Below are 19,501 nucleotides of genomic sequence, written 5' to 3'. Positions count from 1 at the left end.
ACCCAGCCTGGGGACTGAGCCTCAGCAGTCTCAGCCTAGTTGCAGCAAGCGAGGAGCTGTCTCACCCTCCCCACTTTATCCTATGTGACAGATGCATCCTGCAGGCTCTGTCCTCCCAGCTGGACTGAGAGCAGATCAAGAACTCCCTTGCAGTAACTACTGCTAATTGCTTGTTGTCTTACCTCCATGCTCCCTGCCTCCTGTGAAGATGGGTCCGTTCACTGGCAGCGGCCTGGGAAAGAGCCAGAGGTTGCTCTCCCATACTATCGCCCCCGGGCTCCCTCTGCTGAAGTGGAGATGACGTCCTACGTGCTGCTTGCTCACCTCACCACGCAGCCGGCACCTTCCCAGGAGGAGCTGGCATTCGCAGCTCTCATTGCAAAGTGGATCAGCGCTCAGCAGAACCCCAATGGGGGCTTCTCCTCCACCCAGGTGAGCTGCTTCCTCCCTGCCACCTCACACCTCAGTGTCAGAAGGTGGGAAGTGTCAGAGGCTCAGGTGGGAGAACACTAGCCTTTGCCAGGGCAGGCAGCAGTCGTAGCCCTGCAGTATCTCCCTGCATATCTGTCATGGTTGCCAATTTGCCAGGAGGCTAAGAAGCACATAATGCCTCTGGGAATGACTGATGCCTTGATTAATGACCTGGTTTTCTTGACACGTTGGGGCAGAAAGTTAGGGACATAAGGGATATGTGTCTGTCCCATTGGAGAGGGCTCCCACTGCAATAGGTATGTGCATATGAAGTTGCTGCTTCACCCTGTGGCGAGTGAGTGAAGGCTCTGCAGAGCTCTACGCCAGGTTGCTCAGGCAATACACAGCTGCTGTGCAGAGGGCAAAGGAAGAGAACGTGTGAAAGCTGCTCTTTTCCTCTGTGTTTTCTGCTGAAGAGTGGAGGAAGTGAAGAATGGGGGGGAGGGTGCCCCCCAGCAGCACAGGGCAGGCTGTGGGAGGACGGGCTGTGGATAGGCTAATGGCATCTGCCTGGGTGCTGGGACCCATCTCTCTCAGGACACGGTGGTGGCTCTCCAAGCCTTGTCCCTGTACGGAGCTGTCACCTATGCCAAGAGCGGAGCGGCTTCCAAAGTGACCCTGCGATCTGGAGGGGACTTCCAGCAAGATTTCCAAGTGGATCCCAGCAACCGGCTGCTGCTGCAGCGCGTGCCTCTGCCCCGGGTGCCTGGGGAGTACAGCACAGAGGTGTCTGGTGAAGGATGCGTCTACGTGCAGGTGAGGGTGATGGGGGCCTGTGGCACCCTGGGAGGGCAGCCCTGGCCAGGAAGGAGCCAGGCGGAGAGCAAAAGGGACCGGAGGAGAGGAGAAATGGGAGGGAAGGCTCTGGGAGAGGCAAGAGGAGAAGAGCAGAGGTATAGAGAGGAGAAAGAGTAGGAGGGCAGGATCCTCAGTGTGGAGGAGCTGTGAGAAGGGCAGAAGTGAGGAGGCTGCATGGGGAGGGGATGGTCTCTGTCATGTGTTGAGCATGCACACAGGCTCACACAGAGCCGTTGGCTCTCCCCTAGACAAGCCTGAAGTACAACGTGCAGCCCTCGCAGGAGGATGCACCCTTCATGCTTCATGTGTACACATTCCCGGAGACATGTGCAGACTCCAAGGCTCACAAGGTCTTTGACATCGGCATAAATGTCAGGTGAGTCTGCGTTTCGGTCTGAGCCTTCCTGAGAAGCCATGGGAGCTGGAGGTCTGCTGGGCTGGTCTGGGAGCCCTGGAGGAGCAAGGCACTTTGGGGAAGCAGGGTGGGAAGCAGCTGGGCTGGGATGAGAGGCTGCAGAGGAAGGGCATGTCCTGCAGTGGTGGTACTATGTGGGCAGCCCAGGGCTGAGCTACTGAGAGCACGTGTAGATGGCTGGGAGAGCCTGGCACAGCTGGAGAAGTAGGGGCTGGATTGGCAGGACATGGTGGGGTGCCAAGTGCAATGGAAAAGGTGGAAATGCCTCCAGCTTTGACCTGAGGTGCACTCTGCCTTTGTTGCTTGCTTCCTCAGTTACACTGGGGAGCGCAATGGCTCCAACATGGTGATTGTGGATGTGAAGATGCTGTCGGGATTCATCCCTGTGAAGTCCTCTGTGAGGAAGGTAGGAGCCTGCTTGTCAAAGAAACAACATTCAGCTTATCTTCAGGACACCTTGCAAGTGTCTATAGCAATCTAGAGGGCTTCAGGGTTTGAATCAGCTTGATCTCAGCGCTGACATCTGCACACTTGCTGAGAACAGCACTCTCTTTTTCTTCCTGGCATAAGGTCATCAGAAGGGGAAACAAAGTGAGAAATGTAGGGAAAACAGTCTAATGACTTATCTTTTGTTTTGTTTTGTTTTGTTGTCTGGTGATTGTTATCATAGTGTCCCTAAATTCGTGTCTGTGCACACGACATTCATATGAAGTGCTGTTTCCTTTTTCCGTCTGCTGATCTGACAACCTCTTAGCATTTTCGCTTTTTAGGGTTTTGTGTCACTGAGGTGCTGAGCAGGTGCATGGTCTGGAAAGTAAAAGTGATCATAAGATCCTCTAGGACTATCAAGCAGAAGGAATGGATTTGTATTGAATCATTCTATCACTGTGCTTGAACCAATGCTCAGTTCCTGCTGAAGCCAAGCCGTACTTGCTCAGCCAGGCTGGCAAAAGGAAGGCCTGGGGACCAAAGAGGCTGTTCCATGCTGCTTAGTTCCCTGAATAACCCCAGTATTTCATCCACAGTACATGTGATCCATAGGGCTGGGCAAAGGGCACAGAGAGACCACTTTCAATGCTGTAACATCTTGATCTTCTTTCTTCAGCTGGGAGGCCGCCCCCTTATTGAACGCACAGAGATCAGTACCAACCATGTCCTAGTGTATGTGGAAAAGGTGAGAATCTGCCTGGGGTGAGGATGTGTAAGAAATGCAGGCACTGAGAAATTTGGCCACACAGGGCAAAAGATCTGGGACTCAAAACTACCGTGGCTCTGACAATAGGACTGAATCTCATTGACTTTTGCTGACCCTTCAGGCTTACTGGTACTTTTGTCCAGCCTCCCCAGGCTCTCCCTCCACCTGCACACAGCCTGGTCCCTGAACTCCCCACCAGCCAGAGCCTCCCGCACTGTGGGGAAAGCCCCCAGAGTTTCCCCTGGCCCCTCAGCCCACAGCCCCCACACCCGCAGGGCCCAGGGGACAGTGAGGGAGCCTGCAGGCAGTGCGCAGGGATCGGGGAGCCCAGGTGAGAGACACCCTGAGCCTCCACCACTTCCTTCCCTTCCCTTCCCCAGCTGAGCAGCGAGACCCTCAGCTTCTCCTTCACGGTGGAGCGGGACATCCCTGTGCAGGGCCTGAAGCCGGCGCAGGTGAAGGTCTATGACTACTACGAGACAGGTGAGTGCGGGGCCGGGGTACCCGTGGGAGTGAGGACGGGCAGTGGGATGCACGGAGGGGCACAGGGGCTGTGGGGACCCACAGGGGCCCCTGGCCTGGGCTGTTTCCCTCCCCTGCACTGCCTGAGCTCTCGGAGCACAGAGGGGCCCCGAGGGCTGGAGGCCACAACCCTGCCCTCCTCCCTCTTCTTCTCTCCTCGTGCCCGGGCAGGCCCCAGAGAACGCTGTGGGGGTCAGGTGTGCTGTGCAGCCGTCCTGCCCCGAGGGACAGGGCAGAGGAAGCATCCCCCCAGCCCTCCCAGGCTGTGGCAGCAGCCTGCTGTGTGGCCTGCGACAAAGGTCTCTTTGGTACCCATCCCTCTGACAGCTCGCTCTCGCCCTTCCCTTCTCTTTTCCAGATGAGTTTGCCACACAGGAGTACAGCGCTCCCTGCGCCACAGGTAAGGTGCACACAAACAACTGAGATGTTCCAGCGTGGGCTATTGCAGGTTGTCTCAAGTAAGAGTTTTTGCAGATCTTTCCTCAGTCTGTGTATTCTCTCAGCAGTCTCCAGGCATGCCTCAGTACAGACATGAAAAACAATGCTGCCACCTGATGTCCTATCTGAGGTGGGATACAGCTTTCATCTTGTTTCACGAGAATAGGAATGCCAGTGTTACTGCCTTCATTTGCACAGAGGCACTTGTCTTTTCCTCTGTGTGTGTGTCACATTGTACAAGACTGAAATCTCTCTTGGGGCAGAACACCATACTCTGCCTTTTGTGTCTCTGTCATTTTCAGGGCCACATTTGCCACACAGCAGATATAGAAGGGTATTGAGGAATTATCTTTCAAACATCTTTCAAGCTCTGCCCTGGGTTATTTTTGCCTTCCTTTGGGAAATCTAGGTGCTGAGAGAGAATGTGTACTAGAATAGCTCATACACCTTCAGGATAAATCTTCCTCCCCTCGCTGTAGCATGGATATCTTGAATGTTCCCAGCCATTCCCATTCTGTTATTTGTCTGCAACTGGGCAGTTTAGATGAAGCAGTTTCTCAGATTTTAACAGGACTTGAAGTCATACAGCCACCAGAACACAGAGATGTACACTGTTTCACCAGGATGCTTACCTCACTCTTGTCTTTTTCCCACCTCCAGCTGGAACTGAACAGGGAAATGCCTGAAAAGCACATCTTGTCCGAGTCTTGCTGGATCAGCTCCCATCACTCCTCCCAGAAGATCTTCTTGTTGAGGGGAACACTTCAACCGCAAAAAGAAAGTAACACTATAAATAAATTAAGTCTTGATTCTCATCAGATGCATCTGGCCTTATCTTTTATTACTTGTGTCTTGTCCTATCCATAGCTCATACTGTGTAATGGCCTGAGATAAAAATCCAGAGCCACCCATGGCAATGTGGTGTTTGGCCACTCCTGAGGAATGCCAGAAAGCAGATAGCTTTTGGCAGTGGGGAGGTTTTTATCCATACTTGCCAGTTCTCCAGGAAGAGAGGAGATCCTACCTGTTTGGCTCCCTGTCTCTAAAAGTCAGTATTTTCTGCAAGATAATCCTTGGACATAAACCTCTGATCACTATCACCTTTGACCCCTTTGAAATCACTGCTGTGAGGTGGAAGGACAGTGTGAATCTGTTCAATCTCAGGCCAGATAGAAGTGAAGATCTGTGGGCTTTCCCAGTGGAGACAGTGTCTGCTTGTTTCTGAACAGTTGAAATGAAATAGAGAGGGACTGGAAACTTAGCAGTGTCATTCATAGCATCACAGAATTGGTTAGGTTGGAAAAGACATCTAAGATCATAGAGCCCAACTGCTAACCTGGCACGGCCAAGGCCACCACTAAACCGTGTCCCTAAATGCAACATGTACAGGACTCTTAAATACCTCCAGGGATGGTGACTCAACTGCTTTTCTGGGCAGCCTGTTCCAATGCTTGACAACCCTTTCAGTGAAGAAATTCTTCCTACCATCCAGTCTAAACCTTCCCTGGTGCAACTGGAGGTCATTTGTCATTGTGCTATCACTTCTTACTTGGGAGACCCACCTTGCTGCAACCTCTTTTCAAGCAGCTGTAGAAAGCAATGAGGTCTCTCCTGAGCTTCCTTTTCTCCAGACTAAACAACCCCAGTTCCCTTAAATGTTCCTAATCATACGGGCTCCAGGCCCTTCACCAGCTTTGTTGCCCTTCTTTGGACCTGCTCCAGCACCTCAATGTCTCTCTTGTAGTGAGGGGCCCAGAACTGAACACAGGATTCAAGCTGTGGCCTCACCAGTGCCCAGTACAGGGGGATGGTCACTTCTCAATTACTTGGCATTTACTTATATTTCTGATACAAACCAGGATGCTACTGGCTGCCTTGGCTGCCTGGGCACACACTGTCTCAGGTTCAAGTGACTGTTGGTCCCTTTCTGCTGAACAGATTTCCAGCCATTCTTCCCCAAGCCTGTGGTGGTGCTTGGGGTTGTTGTGACCCAAATGCAGGACCTGACACTTTGTCTTGATAAACCTCATACAATAGGCCTCAGCCCACTGATTCAGCCTGTCCAGATCCTTCTGCAGAGCTTCCTGCCCTCCAGCAAATCAACACTCTCACCCAACTTGGTGTCATCTGCAAAATTCCTGACGGTGCCCTCGATCCCCTCATCCAGTTCATGGATAAAGATATTAAACAGAAGTGGCCCAAATACTGAGCCCTGGCAAACACCATTTGTGACTGGCCACCAACTGTATTTAACTCCATTCACCAAAACTCTTCAGGCTCAACCATCCAGTCAGTTTTTTACTCAGTGAAGTGTACACCCATTCAAGCCATAAGCAGCCAGTTTCTTCAGGGGAATGCTGTGGGAAACATTGTCAAAAGCTTTACTGAAGTCTAAGTAGACAACATATACAGCCTTTCCCTTGTCTACTAAGTGTGTCACCCTGTCACAGAAGGAGGTCAGGTTGGTCAAGCAGGACCTGCCTTTCATAAACCCATACTGACTAGGTCTGATCGCCTGGTTGTCCTGTACATGCCATATGATGGCATTCAAGATAGTCAGAACTTTAACCAAGAACCACCTTTATGAGCCAAACCCCTTGTGTTTTCCATGAAGTCATCGCCATCATGATAATTTAATACAAAAGTCTGTAAAATCAATGGAGTCTGTTCCATTCACAAAATGTGAATAATGGCTGTCTACCATGGAAAGAGTTAACACAATGTTTTGCTGCTGCCTGGTTTTAAATTAGACAACACCTGACTGCCACCCCTGGGCAGCCACCTCATTTGTCATCTGGGGCTCCCTGGCTAGCCTGTATCTGTAAAGCAGTTTAACATCTCTCTGCTTTACTAAGCTGTAAATCAAAGTCACAAACTTGCAGGTCCTCCACAGCATAACATGTAGGAAATGACACTGAACATTGAATTCCTATCCCCATGGAACATTCAAAGGCAAATCACAATGGTCTAAAATCAAACCAGTTTAATTCAGCAACCAAAAGCTATGTGGCTTTGAGAACTTGGAAAAAATAATTGCTTCATGGTAGGAAATTACATTGTTACTATTTCTAAATAAAACCAAAACACAATTAGTAATCATGCTTGATGAGAAAATTTACTCAGCTTTCACTGAATCCAGTTCATTCCATAGACTTCTCTGAAGTTGAGGTTTCAAAAAGGTTTTGAGTGAGGAAACACCAAATACCACAGGAGACAAAGTGACATTAATATCTATCAAAATAGATGAAGAACTTTATTTATTCTCAATAACACTTGACAGGCACACTAAAAAAAAAAGGCATTGAACAACTAGTTGTGCATACTCTGAATACACGATTAGCCATGGTACCTAACAGTAAGTGTTTTGTGAGAATAAACAGTCACATAGATCTTTCTGCCACTTAAAACCAGAAATTAATGGGACAAAACCAAGAAAAGCATTCCTGGAGATGTCTAAGAGACTATAGATGGTTTCACCAAAGCAACTCTATGATTTAAATGAATGTGCATTTGAACTTAGGTAGGTAGGTTACTGGCAAATGCTATTAGCTTCTCCTTGGGAATCTCCCAGAAGCAGCAGGCCCAAGATATGGAAGTTTCCACAAGAAGGCCCAAGCTTCAGCTGAAAAGCAGGCCTTTATAAGTTAGCAGCCAAAGTTGCAACCCATGCACACATCCTTCCTGCTGCCTCACACACACTCTAATCTAAGAAGAGGCCAGACTGTGTATCTCCTCCCACTTCAACAAACAAGGAACAATCCTGGAAGGGGTGTTTGTGGGGTGCATCACAGAGGCTGAATTTCATGCAATGTCGGCTGCCTACTTGTAGGAGACATGGATAGGCACCCGCAGAGATCAGTTCAATCAATTCAATCAAGGTTATGCTTTCTAAGCCAGAAGAATTGTTCTTAAGAAAAGATAGGATCTCAGGTGACAAGTTCAGAGTACATAACAGTGAGATGGATTAGAAAGGCTGATTCCAACTTAATTAATTCCATCCTCTTTTTCTTTTTCTTATTTGTCAGCCTTATTGCCCTTTACACAGCTGTGGCTGGGTGGGATGCTCTTTAAGTAAGAGGCTAGGGAGATTAAAGCTGCGAGGGGAGGCTGAGCAGGAAGAAACAGAATTGGGAATAAACTGTTCAAAAATTATTGCTGAATACAGTTAATGTGTTTGTAAAATTCATTTCCCATTCCTTGCAGGCACTATTCATCTGTCACTCCATAGTTGGTGGTGGTAGTGAGGCAGGCAGGTTCCAGCAACTGGGAGTATTCTTCATGCATTGCCCTGGTCTGCTTCCTCTGCAAGGATGGAAGAAGATGGAAGTGTTACAAGAGTTGAGAGAGATATGACAATTCCCTTTCTCAGGCTGAGACAGAAAAAAATGTGGGTTTGGGAAGGCTGATTGTCTGTGAAGCACAGTACAGGAGAGTGAGTTGCTGTTTGACCAGGGTTGAGGGATATCCATAGCACTCAACACTCATGTCACCTTCAAAACTATGTATGCTTGATAGAAGGCTGAGACTTTTTCTGACTCACTGGGAGAGATAAGCAGAGTGGGACTTGTCACAACTGGGGTGGTCACAGGAGCACAGTGCAAACAGGCAGGGAGGATGTTTACTCAGTGATGAAATATGCTCTTAAAGTGTTATTTCTCTGTAAAGTGGAAGAAATCTGCTGCACCAGTACTATTAAGGGCAGGGAAGGAAACTTTCAGCTTTGCAACTGAGATCTGCCTTTTAGTCAGTACAGATCAACTTTGGACTTTTGACCAGTGGATGAACCTCGTAAGTAGTAACTTCCCATCCTCCTTTCCAAGAAGATAAAATTTCTGCCTTTTAACAGATGTGGGGCCAAAAGTCTAAATGCTCCCCACTATCTTAGGACTTAAGCACAATTTTTTTCCATGAAGGAAGGTTATAGATCAAGAATCAGCAGAACACAGCTGTACCTACAGACACAGCCCAGGTTAGGAGGCAGTATGGAGTAAAAGCTTGGGAGTTCAGGCTCTTTTCCAAGATAACAAGACACAAAAGGGGATAAATGTCACCATTTACCACCAGCAAGAGACAAAGCTTTTGCCTTCCCCAAATTCAAATAACGTTTTCTCTGCTTCTAGGTACACAGTCAAGACGTGAAAAATCACTTCCCAGGGTCACAGTACTCCATATTCCAAACAGCTGAAGCTGATGGGAAACCAGGCCTGTCAGTTTGCATATTGGAAGACTCCATATAAGACAGGAGAAGTATCCTTGGTCAGGGTCTTCCACAGAAGCACCTACTTGTGCTCCTAAGCCAAATACGTAGCCTTGTGCTGCAGAGAACCCCCCAAGAAATCATAGCCTTCCTGTCCTGCCAGTTCAGAATCCAAACCAAAACTGAGGGCTGGCCACCTAGGGTCATGAGGAATACCTTCCTCCTGAAAGGAACCCTCTCCTGCTTAGGCAGCAGGGTAGCTGTAGTTGCAGATAGTAGCTACCAAAGGCAAACTTGCCATCTCTTGGGATCAAAGGGGAATGACATTGCTTAAAGACATGCTGCAAATGTGCCAGCACTGCTGTGGGCTTTGTCACATACAGTTGCTAAACAGGCTAGTGTGCCATATTGGAGAGCTATGATCCACAGATGAGTAATGTATCTGTGTGTACAGGTGGAGGTTTACCACCAGAACAGTTTTTTGTCACCATACCAGAGAGGCAAGCCCAAGTTCCTGTAAGAGCTGAATACCTCTTCAATAACAAGTGCTGGGAGGGATTCCTCTGCAATTAGAACTCCCTGCTACAGGTACGGCTTCAGGCGTAGAATAGGAAATGAGGGGTTGAGAGCAGCACCAACTTACAACTTCAGTGAAAAGGTATGCTGGGCTTAGGCAGGACGTTCTGGAGCATGGCATGAAACAGTGATAGGTCAGACCATGACATGCTGCTTTTTTGGTTATCTTTTGGTCTTGATTTGCTCTACTGCTCCAGACAAAGTGCTTTTGGGGAGAAGCGTGCCAGGTGGTTTGAAAGAACCAAGTCCCCTGCACAGCTGCACTAGCTGGAGCTTTCAGGAAGGACCAAAGGATACCTCAAATCTGAGACAACAAGAATGATATGAGAAACCTGAAAAGTCCAAGGGGCACTAACAAAACAGTAAGAACACAACCTTCATTCAAGCCAGGAGAACCTGTCTATTGAAATCACTCTGAGAATGCAGGGATGTTTTGAACGAGACAACAGCGTTGTGCCGCCTGTGTTCTCAGACTTCTATGCAAAATCTGTGGTTGTGGGTTGGGCCAATCTCATCCAAATTTAAGCAGAAAGAGGAAAGTATTGGCTGGAAGACCAAAGATAAAACAAAAGAGGTGTAGACCTCCAAAAGGCGGGGCTCTCGCTACCTTACCTGTGGCGCAGGGAGCGCTGTACTCCTGTGTGGCAAACTCATCTGGAAAAGAGAAGGGAAGGGCGAGAGCGGGCTGTCAGAGGGATGGGTACCAGAGAGACCTTTGTCGCAGGCCACACAGCAGGCTGCTGCCACCGCCTGGGAGGGCTGGGGGGATGCTTCCTCTGCCCTGTCCCTCGGGGCAGGACGGCTGCACAGCACACCTGACCCCCACAGCGTTCTCTGGGGCCTGCCCGGGCACGAGGAGAGAAGAAGAGGGAGGAGGGCAGGGTTGTGGCCTCCAGCCCTCGGGGCCCCTCTGTGCTCCGAGAGCTCAGGCAGTGCAGGGGAGGGAAACAGCCCAGGCCAGGGGCCCCTGTGGGTCCCCACAGCCCCTGTGCCCCTCCGTGCATCCCACTGCCCGTCCTCACTCCCACGGGTACCCCGGCCCCGCACTCACCTGTCTCGTAGTAGTCATAGACCTTCACCTGAGCCGGCTTCAGGCCCTGCACAGGGATGTCCCGCTCCACCGTGAAGGAGAAGCTGAGGGTCTCGCTGCTCAGCTGGGGAAGGGAAGGGAAGGAAGTGGTGGAGGCTCAGGGTGTCTCTCACCTGGGCTCCCCGATCCCTGCGCACTGCCTGCAGGCTCCCTCACTGTCCCCTGGGCCCTGCGGGTGTGGGGGCTGTGGGCTGAGGGAGGCTCTGGCTGGTGGGGAGTTCAGGGACCAGGCTGTGTGTGGGTGGAGGGCAGGGACAGACGTGTCTCTTGTGAGAGAGTGGCAAGGTCAGTGGCAGACAGGTTTATGTTTCATGTTTACAAGCCCAGCCATGTCTAGCACATTCTCCGTCACTGTGCACGCTGCTCCCAGTGTGCTGGTGAGTTCACTGTGTGTGCCCCATGCAGCCCACGGTCAGTACTCACCTGCTCTATGTACAGGAGAACATGGTTTGTGCTGACTTCTGTCCGTTGTATCTGGTGAAACCAGGTGTCTGAGAGCTGGAAAGAGGAGATACAGAAGTGGTTGCTGATCTGAAGGGAAGTTAGTCAACCCTTCAACTCACATAAGCTTCCCCTCACCACTGGAAACTCAGCAGGTGGATGATGAGAAGTGAAGCTCAGAGATGGTACTTCCCAAAGAACTCAGCAAGCACTCTTGTGTGAAGCCCTGTATAGTAAGTCTTCTCACAGTTTCCACTATCTCATGCTCTTGCACCTCCTCAAGACAAAACTGGAATGAGGCAGCACTGTCACAGTTGTTGCACATATCTAAGGCTCCTGAGTCCCTGAAATCAGACCTGATGATCTTCCACCTCTTGGTCTCAGGTCCAAACTGGGCATATATTTTGAGCTACTATAAGCTACTACTGAAAATACTCTAGGGGTGGGAAGGAAGTGCTACTGCTGGCATCCCTCAACCACTCCTCTTCCACAGCAGAAAGCTGGAAGGATCAGAGTGTTCTCTAACAGGGGAGAAAACACCAGAAGAATTAGATGCTCCTTCAAACATGGAAATAGATGCCTCACACATATGTGTGAAGAAAGGTATCATGTGCATTCTACATTCCTCAGAGGTACAAAGCAAGTGTGCAGATGTCAACGCTGAGATCAAGCTGATTCAAACCCTGAAGCCCTCTAGATTGCTATAGACACTTGCAAGGTGTCCTGAAGATAAGCTGAATGTTGTTTCTTTGACAAGCAGGCTCCTACCTTCCTCACAGAGGACTTCACAGGGATGAATCCCGACAGCATCTTCACATCCACAATCACCATGTTGGAGCCATTGCGCTCCCCAGTGTAACTGAGGAAGCAAGCAACAAAGGCAGAGTGCACCTCAGGTCAAAGCTGGAGGCATTTCCACCTTTTCCATTGCACTTGGCACCCCACCATGTCCTGCCAATCCAGCCCCTACTTCTCCAGCTGTGCCAGGCTCTCCCAGCCATCTACACGTGCTCTCAGTAGCCCAGCCCTGGGCTGCCCACATAGTACCACCACTGCAGGACATGTCCTTCCTCTGCAGCCTCTCATCCCAGCCCAGCTGCTTCCCACCCTGCTTCCCCAAAGTGCCTTGCTCCTCCAGGGCTCCCAGACGAGCCCAGCAGACCTCCAGCTCCCATGGCTGCTCAGGAAGGCTCAGACCGAAACGCAGACTCACCTGACATTTATGCCGATGTCAAAGACCTTGTGAGCCTTGGAGTCTGCGCATGTCTCCGGGAATGTGTACACATGAAGCATGAAGGGTGCATCCTCCTGCGAGGGCTGCACGTTGTACTTCAGGCTTGTCTAGGGCAGAGCCAACGGCTCTGTGTGAGCCTGTGTGCATGCTCAACACATGACAGAGACCATCCCCTCCCCATGCAGCCTCCTCACTTCTGCCCTTCTCACAGCTCCTCCACACTGAGGATCCTGCCCTCCTACTCTTTCTCCTCTCTATACCTCTGCTCTTCTCCTCTTGCCTCTCCCAGAGCCTTCCCTCCCATTTCTCCTCTCCTCCGGTCCCTTTTGCTCTCCGCCTGGCTCCTTCCTGGCCAGGGCTGCCCTCCCAGGGTGCCACAGGCCCCCATCACCCTCACCTGCACGTAGACGCATCCTTCACCAGACACCTCTGTGCTGTACTCCCCAGGCACCCGGGGCAGAGGCACGCGCTGCAGCAGCAGCCGGTTGCTGGGATCCACTTGGAAATCTTGCTGGAAGTCCCCTCCAGATCGCAGGGTCACTTTGGAAGCCGCTCCGCTCTTGGCATAGGTGACAGCTCCGTACAGGGACAAGGCTTGGAGAGCCACCACCGTGTCCTGAGAGAGATGGGTCCCAGCACCCAGGCAGATGCCGTTGGCCTATCCACAGCCCGTCCTCCCACAGCCTGCCCTGTGCTGCTGGGGGGCACCCTCCCCCCCATTCTTCACTTCCTCCACTCTTCAGCAGAAAACACAGAGGAAAAGAGCAGCTTTCACACGTTTCTGTTCTCTTCCTTTGCCCTCTGCACAGCAGCTGTGTATTGCCTGAGCAACCTGGCGTAGAGCTCTGCAGAGCCTTCACTCACTCGCCACAGGGTGAAGCAGCAACTTCATATGCACATACCTATTGCAGTGGGAGCCCTCTCCAATTGGACAGACACATATCCCTTATGTCCCTAACTTTCTGCCCCAACGTGTCAAGAAAACCAGGTCATTAATCAAGGCATCAGTCATTCCCAGAGGCATTACACGCTTCTTAGCCTCCTGGCAAATTGGCAACCATGACAGATATGCAGGGAGATACTGCAGGGCTACGACTGCTGCCTGCCCTGGCAAAGGCTAGTGTTCTCCCACCTGAGCCTCTGACACTTCCCACCTTCTGACACTGAGGTGTGAGGTGGCAGGGAGGAAGCAGCTCACCTGGGTGGAGGAGAAGCCCCCATTGGGGTTCTGCTGAGCGCTGATCCACTTTGCAATGAGAGCTGCGAATGCCAGCTCCTCCTGGGAAGGTGCCGGCTGCGTGGTGAGGTGAGCAAGGAGCACGTAGGACGTCATCTCCACTTCAGCAGAGGGAGCCCGGGGGCGATAGTATGGGAGAGCAACCTCTGGCTCTTTCCCAGGCCGCTGCCAGTGAACGGACCCATCTTCACAGGAGGCAGGGAGCATGGAGGTAAGACAACAAGCAATTAGCAGTAGTTACTGCAAGGGAGTTCTTGATCTGCTCTCAGTCCAGCTGGGAGGACAGAGCCTTCAGGATGCATCTGTCACATAGGATAAAGTGGGGAGGGTGAGACAGCTCCTCGCTTGCTGCAACTAGGCTGAGACTGCTGAGGCTCAGTCCCCAGGCCGGGTACCTGTTTGTCCTAGCCTCCAAGTTCACACACACTTGGGCACCTGGAGGAACCAGGGACCTAAGAATGATGACACTCCTTCCCTTTTTGAAGTGGAGAAGCCAGGATTTGGCAGTTACAAGCTCTCTGATGCAGAACAACACAAGGAATGTGAACAGGTCTTGACAGACACTTGCAGACACTTCAAGGGATGATGTAATGCCAGTGAAAGAGATTTCCCACCTGGAAGTACTCACCCTTTTTCACAGCTTCCCTTTCAAGTGAGGCGAGCAATGCCTTCCTCTTTTCCTCCTTCCCTGCGAGGGCGAAGGCGTATGCCATCAGTGCCTTGGTGTACACATGGTTTTCTTTCTCACCTGCTGCCATTTCCAGGCAGAACAGGGCATTACGTACCACAGAGTGCTGGGAGGACAGAGAGACTGAGCTGGAGTAGCCAGAGGTCACGCTGAGATCCAGCTTAGATCAATAGGAATCAGATGGTATCTATGGACCCTTGACATCCTCACTCTCCTGCTGACAAAGATTGTACTACTGTGTATCCCTTCCCCTTCCGGTCCAATACCCACTGGAACAAATGGGCAGCTGTTATCTGCTATTCTTTAATATATCTTGTTGTAATGTTTTTTCCCCAGCTTGTTTTTAAAGGCTGTGAAGCGGGGCTCTTAATCTTTCTGCCTTGAGAAGAATTACTGACCTGACTGTGTCTCAGGGCAAGGGGAGTTCTCTGATATACTTCTGTAGATATACTGGGTACTTGTTTTCCTCCTCTAGCTATCACCCTGAGGCTGTTCTGTGCTTTCACCCTCTGTTCTGTCCTTTTTATTGCTTAGTTACCCCTTTCCATGTCCTTCTGAAAGAAATAATTTAGCTGGAACCATAGCTTCTAGTTTGGAGGTAAATTCTTTCTCTGCACAAGAAATAATACATCTTTTTCTATTCTCTGGAATGTTTTTTGACTTGTAAACATCAACAATACGTGTCTTTCTGAAGCCAGCAGCTCAAGTATGGTTTAAGAGGACAATTGCTATAGCAAAGTTGTGTACTTTACACAGTGTTAAGTAACAGACACCGTGACCCCATGACCTTTCAGCAAGTTACATGACTATTCCTCTTTTGTGATGGCAAAACTGCTATAAAATTGAAGCAATAACACTGCAGGGGGAGCATGCCATGATCTGAAGCCTGACAGCACATTTACAGCTTAATCAATGGTTTAGACAGAAAATACTCATTTTTCAGTGGCTTTCTACTTTGCCTTCACAAAGTGACTACAGAAAGGTGAAATCTTTTGTGGTAACTTCTGGAGAAGCAATTCAGCTGCTTTTGAGAAAGCAAAGAATAAAAGCAAAATTGGTTGGGTCTGTGCCTCACCTAAGTTGTCCTATGCTTACTAGTGTTTGTAAGGCAAGTGCTGGGGAGGATTTCAGTCTAATGACAGGACATGGCAGTGGATACACATGCTCAGGACAGTACTAATTTTTGATGAGGGGTCTAATATGGCTTATTTTACTTACAGAAATAATCTGTATGCTTGTCAGTAGCATTAAATACCTAGAGGCTGTGCTACCCTCAGGAGTTCATGCAGCTTAACTTGAAATGCGCCCATATTGCAATCAGATTCTGGCAAACCCCTTCACATTCAGTGGTACTTTTAGGCTCAGGCAGGGAGATGAAAAACATCCTTGTTATCCATTGCAGTTCTGCCTGAAAACTTGCCTTCTAAACACAACACATACAAAAGAAAGAATACTTTTTTGGTGAAGTTAATGTCATTCATGTCACCCTGCTGACAAAAGAATTCCTTCTGCTAATTCTTACTATATATGAAACAACATTCAATACAAAATAGCTCCTACTACATATGGAGCGGAGGGATCACAGCAGCCCAGCAGCCATCATGGTTCAGCTGTCCCTCTCCTGCAATTCACACCCTGGTTTTAGCTGTGCCACAGCCTTGTCTCACACCAAGGGGATCACAAACTCAGGGATCAGAATGATCAAACCCACGTTGTTTTTAAGTAAGCCTCAGGATTTTCACAGATGAGCTACTATTCCCTATAAGTATACTTTATTTGCTGTAGGTGTACCTTATTCCCCAAACATTAAGGATGGGGATTTCCCATAAAATAATAGAGAAGGGGCAGAGAAAACGAGAATTAATCCCTGAGTGTTCCACCTTCTTTTTTTACAGACTTGTGCTGTGGCATCAACATAACTGGCCCATGCAAGTGGTTCAACAGAAATGTACTATTCCAAGAAACACAAGGAAATTTTTGTGCATGGAGAAAACCTACTTGGCTGATTTCAGAGATTCAAATATTATTTAACTCTGCTAATCCAAGCTGTATTATTTTAAAGGAGCAAAAACATGGTTCTCCACAAAAGAACTCAGAAAAATGTTAAGTGAATTATGTATATGGGAGGCAGGATTGGGCAGGGGAGGAAAATGGAGGAAAAGTGTTATTCCAGTCTAGACTTGAACGGAAAGAATATTCACATGGGATTTCTTCTTTCAAAGGTAAAGGGACCTAATAATCTGTGGGTGGGGGCACTAGTAGGGCAGGTTTGTACCATCTGTGGCTGAGGTTGGGGTGCAGACACATACAGTTACAGGCAGAGGAATCTCCAGCAGTGCAATAGTGATGTAGGCTGTCAGCGTGACCTCATCATTCACTCCACCCTGCAAGGAATCACAAAAGTACATGTTGATCCCAGGGAAACAGAAAAGCAGATGTTGATCCCACACAGCTCCACTGCCTTTTCCCTGTGGTACATCCTGCAGTGACAAATCCTTCCTAGCTTCCTTCTCATGATAAGTCCTTCAGAAGATGCTGTTGGCTTCTTTCTACTTCTGTGATAGCTCACATACATAACGCCCCCTCCTCCCAACCCCCAATTGCTGAAATAGCTCTGTTGGTCCCAGAGTGACTTATGATCAAGTTCTAGCCTGACAAAGCCCATGTGGAGCCAACCAAGCAGACGTGTTACCTTCATAGCATTGTTCAGGAGTGTGCCAGAACTGCGGAAACAGCCGTTCTCCTTCTGCTTTTGACTGAGCCAGACCAAAGCATCCTGGATGTGCTTCTCATCTATGAAGATATGAGGTCGGGCCTGGGCAAAGGACTTGAGGACAAAGGCTGTGAGCCTGAAAGTGATACAGGGAACTGAAACATCCTGAGCAAGCCCTATATCCATCAGAGGTCATAGGGCCCATGTGGGAATCACTGTTCTGGAGGAATGGAGTAAAGGCTACAGGACTTGATCACAGTGGGCTGACTGGAAATGGAGAGCAAGCTTAGAGAATCAGCAAGACAGGGACCAGTGCTAGCTGGAGCCTGTCATTCATAGCCCTGAGGGCTGCAGTGAGGTGGCCAGTGGCACTCTGGAGATTCATCAGCATCTTCTGCTAACAAGAACTAGTTAGGGCATCCTTCAGGTCATCCTCACTTGAGCTGAAGAAAGGTGTTGGGGAGTAAGTAGCTATCAGTGCAGCACTGAAAACCTGAAAGGCCTCTCCCTTAGCATCCTTCCCTCCTCCATTATCCTACATGATTATCCTACGTTGTCATGATTGTAATTTCATCTCCACTTCCATTTCAACCTCCACAATGATCAGACACAAGAGAATACTTAGGAAAAGGAGGGCATGAAAAGCAGAAATGAAAAGCCAGTGGTACTGAATTCTTACCAGGTATTCCCCACTTGCCCATAACGGGGCCCAAAGGTGCTATAAGAACCATCCCAGTGTTTATACTTCAGTTGCCTCTGATACCCTGAAAAGAGTGGAAGAACATTTTAATTGCCAGAGTACTTTTCAGGGAGCCATGCAAAGGAAATGTAGAAGACATAGGACACAGTATCCTTCTTCTAATGGCACAAGCATGAGGTACGCTGCTCAGTGTTATCATGGAAGTTCAGGCAAACACACAGCTCTGACTACTTCCATCCTCTTCCCTAAAACACCTGGGAACTGGGTATCTGAGGTCATTGCTGCTCTCTGCCTAGACTTGGTGAGGAGAGATAAATGTATCCCAGACTTTAGAGAAACCGGAAAAAGGTTTCCAGGGCAGAACTGAAAAAAGGTGAGCCCCACACAGGATAGAGATGCAGAAAACAGGACCATTTTCATTAGAGGAAGTGCAATTTTTCTGTGACATAACTGAGTAAAACTGGTCCCTTGTTAGTCAGCAGACACCCACTGTGTCCATATGTACTGGTATTACGTTTGCCAACATGTCCCAGCTAGTGTGTCAAATTTCTGGCCTAGTCAAAGGCAAGTGACACTTTTTAAGTCTTAATCCTAAGATTTATGTATGATTATGTAGTCCAAGATCTGCATAAGCAGCCACCACGATGAATGGTTACAGACTGATTTATGTATTTTATACAACCCTTTTCTTAAGACTGACCTGGGTTCAGCAGTAGCAGTCATTTTTTTCTCCTTCTTGGTAGCTGGTGCAGCACTGTGTTTTTGACTTTCGGCCTGAGAACGGTGCTGATAGCACCAATGTTTTTAGTTACTGATCAAATGTTTGGTCTGGCCAAGGACTTTCTGAGCCTCATGCTCTGCCAGGGAAGAGGGGAAGCCAGGAGGAAGGAGAGACAGGACACCTGACCCGAGCTAGCCAAAGAAATATTCCATACCACAGCATGCCATGCCCGGGATGTAACTGAGAGTTACCCAGAAGGGCTGGTTCACTGTGGGGTTATACTAGGTATCGGCCGGTGCTTGGTTGGGCTGGTGGGGCGAGTTATCAGTCGGCTGGTGCTGAGGTGTTGTATTCTGTTCCTTTGTTATTTCCTTTATCATTATTATTATTGGTGGTAGCAGTAGTGATTTGTGTTATACCTTAGTTACTAAACTGTTCTTATCTCAACGCGGGGGAGTTGCATTCTTTTTGATTCTCCTCTCCATCCCTCCGGGAGTAGGGGAGGGAAAGAAGGGGGGGAGTGAGTGAACGAGCTGCCTGACTGGTTTTAAACCGCAACAATGACAACAACTGCTGAGTTGTTGTCAGTACTGGACATCTTCTATGTTCCTGTTTGGATGCTCTCTGCTCTCACCCTGCACCTCCACCTGAGCACAGGATTCTCTCTTATAGATACTGAATTATATGCAGCTGACCGACCACTGTACCATGTTTCCTTCCAGAGAACACACAAGGACAGCCTCCCCAAGATCACACATGCTAGCGGCCATTAGTATCTTTATCCAGTCTCCAAGGGAAGGAATGAACAGACAAGCAAAAGCTCACCGCTTACTAAGTATCCAATAGCCTTGGATTTGACCTCCTCACTCAGCTGCCCTGTCTTGTTCAGATAGTCCAGGACGTAGATGTTGGGTGCAAACAGGACCATGTTCTGCTCCCCACAGCCGAATGGCATCTGGAGGAGCTGGTGCAGGTTCTGCATGGCAGTGCCCATGATGTCACCTGGGGAATGGGACCATTTCCAGTGTAAATCAGCACAGTTCAGGGCCTGCCAGTGGGCTGAGC

General features: G+C 49.3%; 2 protein-coding genes across 7 annotated transcripts in view; one reads left to right on the top strand and one right to left on the bottom strand.

The window, feature by feature from the left end:
- LOC134161339 (alpha-2-macroglobulin-like) overlaps positions 1-4,659 on the top strand; it is a 29,669-nt gene extending 25,010 nt beyond the window's left edge. Inside the window, exons 29-36 of one of the 2 annotated variants that reach the window (XM_062614038.1) lie at positions 209-432; positions 1,009-1,227; positions 1,518-1,645; positions 2,000-2,090; positions 2,790-2,858; positions 3,260-3,362; positions 3,760-3,801; positions 4,500-4,659. In XM_062614038.1, the coding sequence (XP_062470022.1) occupies positions 209-432; positions 1,009-1,227; positions 1,518-1,645; positions 2,000-2,090; positions 2,790-2,858; positions 3,260-3,362; positions 3,760-3,801; positions 4,500-4,525 (902 nt within the window). In that variant the 3' untranslated portion in view covers positions 4,526-4,659. Of the gene's footprint in view, positions 1-208; positions 433-1,008; positions 1,228-1,517; positions 1,646-1,999; positions 2,091-2,789; positions 2,859-3,259; positions 3,363-3,759; positions 3,860-4,499 lie in introns of both variants that reach the window. The other variant, XM_062614039.1, reaches the window with a different exon arrangement.
- Positions 4,660-7,062: 2,403 nt separating this feature from the next.
- Positions 7,063-19,501, bottom strand: part of LOC134161340 (alpha-2-macroglobulin-like) — a 41,393-nt gene continuing 28,954 nt past the window's right edge. For all 5 annotated transcript variants that reach the window (XM_062614040.1, XM_062614041.1, XM_062614042.1 and 2 more), the window contains exons 24-36: positions 19,262-19,438; positions 17,695-17,779; positions 16,995-17,151; positions 16,612-16,686; positions 14,243-14,408; positions 13,576-13,799; positions 12,775-12,993; positions 12,357-12,484; positions 11,912-12,002; positions 11,126-11,200; positions 10,664-10,766; positions 10,225-10,266; positions 7,063-8,141 (exon numbers count right to left, since the gene is read on the bottom strand). In XM_062614040.1, the coding sequence (XP_062470024.1) occupies positions 8,116-8,141; positions 10,225-10,266; positions 10,664-10,766; positions 11,126-11,200; positions 11,912-12,002; positions 12,357-12,484; positions 12,775-12,993; positions 13,576-13,799; positions 14,243-14,408; positions 16,612-16,686; positions 16,995-17,151; positions 17,695-17,779; positions 19,262-19,438 (1,568 nt within the window). In that variant the 3' untranslated portion in view covers positions 7,063-8,115. The remainder of the gene's footprint in view (positions 8,142-10,224; positions 10,267-10,663; positions 10,767-11,125; positions 11,201-11,911; positions 12,003-12,356; positions 12,485-12,774; positions 12,994-13,575; positions 13,800-14,242; positions 14,409-16,611; positions 16,687-16,994; positions 17,152-17,694; positions 17,780-19,261; positions 19,439-19,501) is intronic.

The sequence above is a fragment of the Pezoporus occidentalis genome, unplaced genomic scaffold (assembly GCF_034315485.1).
Source record: "Pezoporus occidentalis ecotype Australia unplaced genomic scaffold, CSIRO_AGI_Poc_V1 ctg172, whole genome shotgun sequence".
Classification (NCBI taxonomy): Eukaryota; Metazoa; Chordata; class Aves; order Psittaciformes; family Psittacidae; genus Pezoporus; species Pezoporus occidentalis.
The sequence above is the reverse complement of the archived record's forward strand: the minus strand, read 5'-3'. Positions and strand labels throughout refer to the sequence as shown.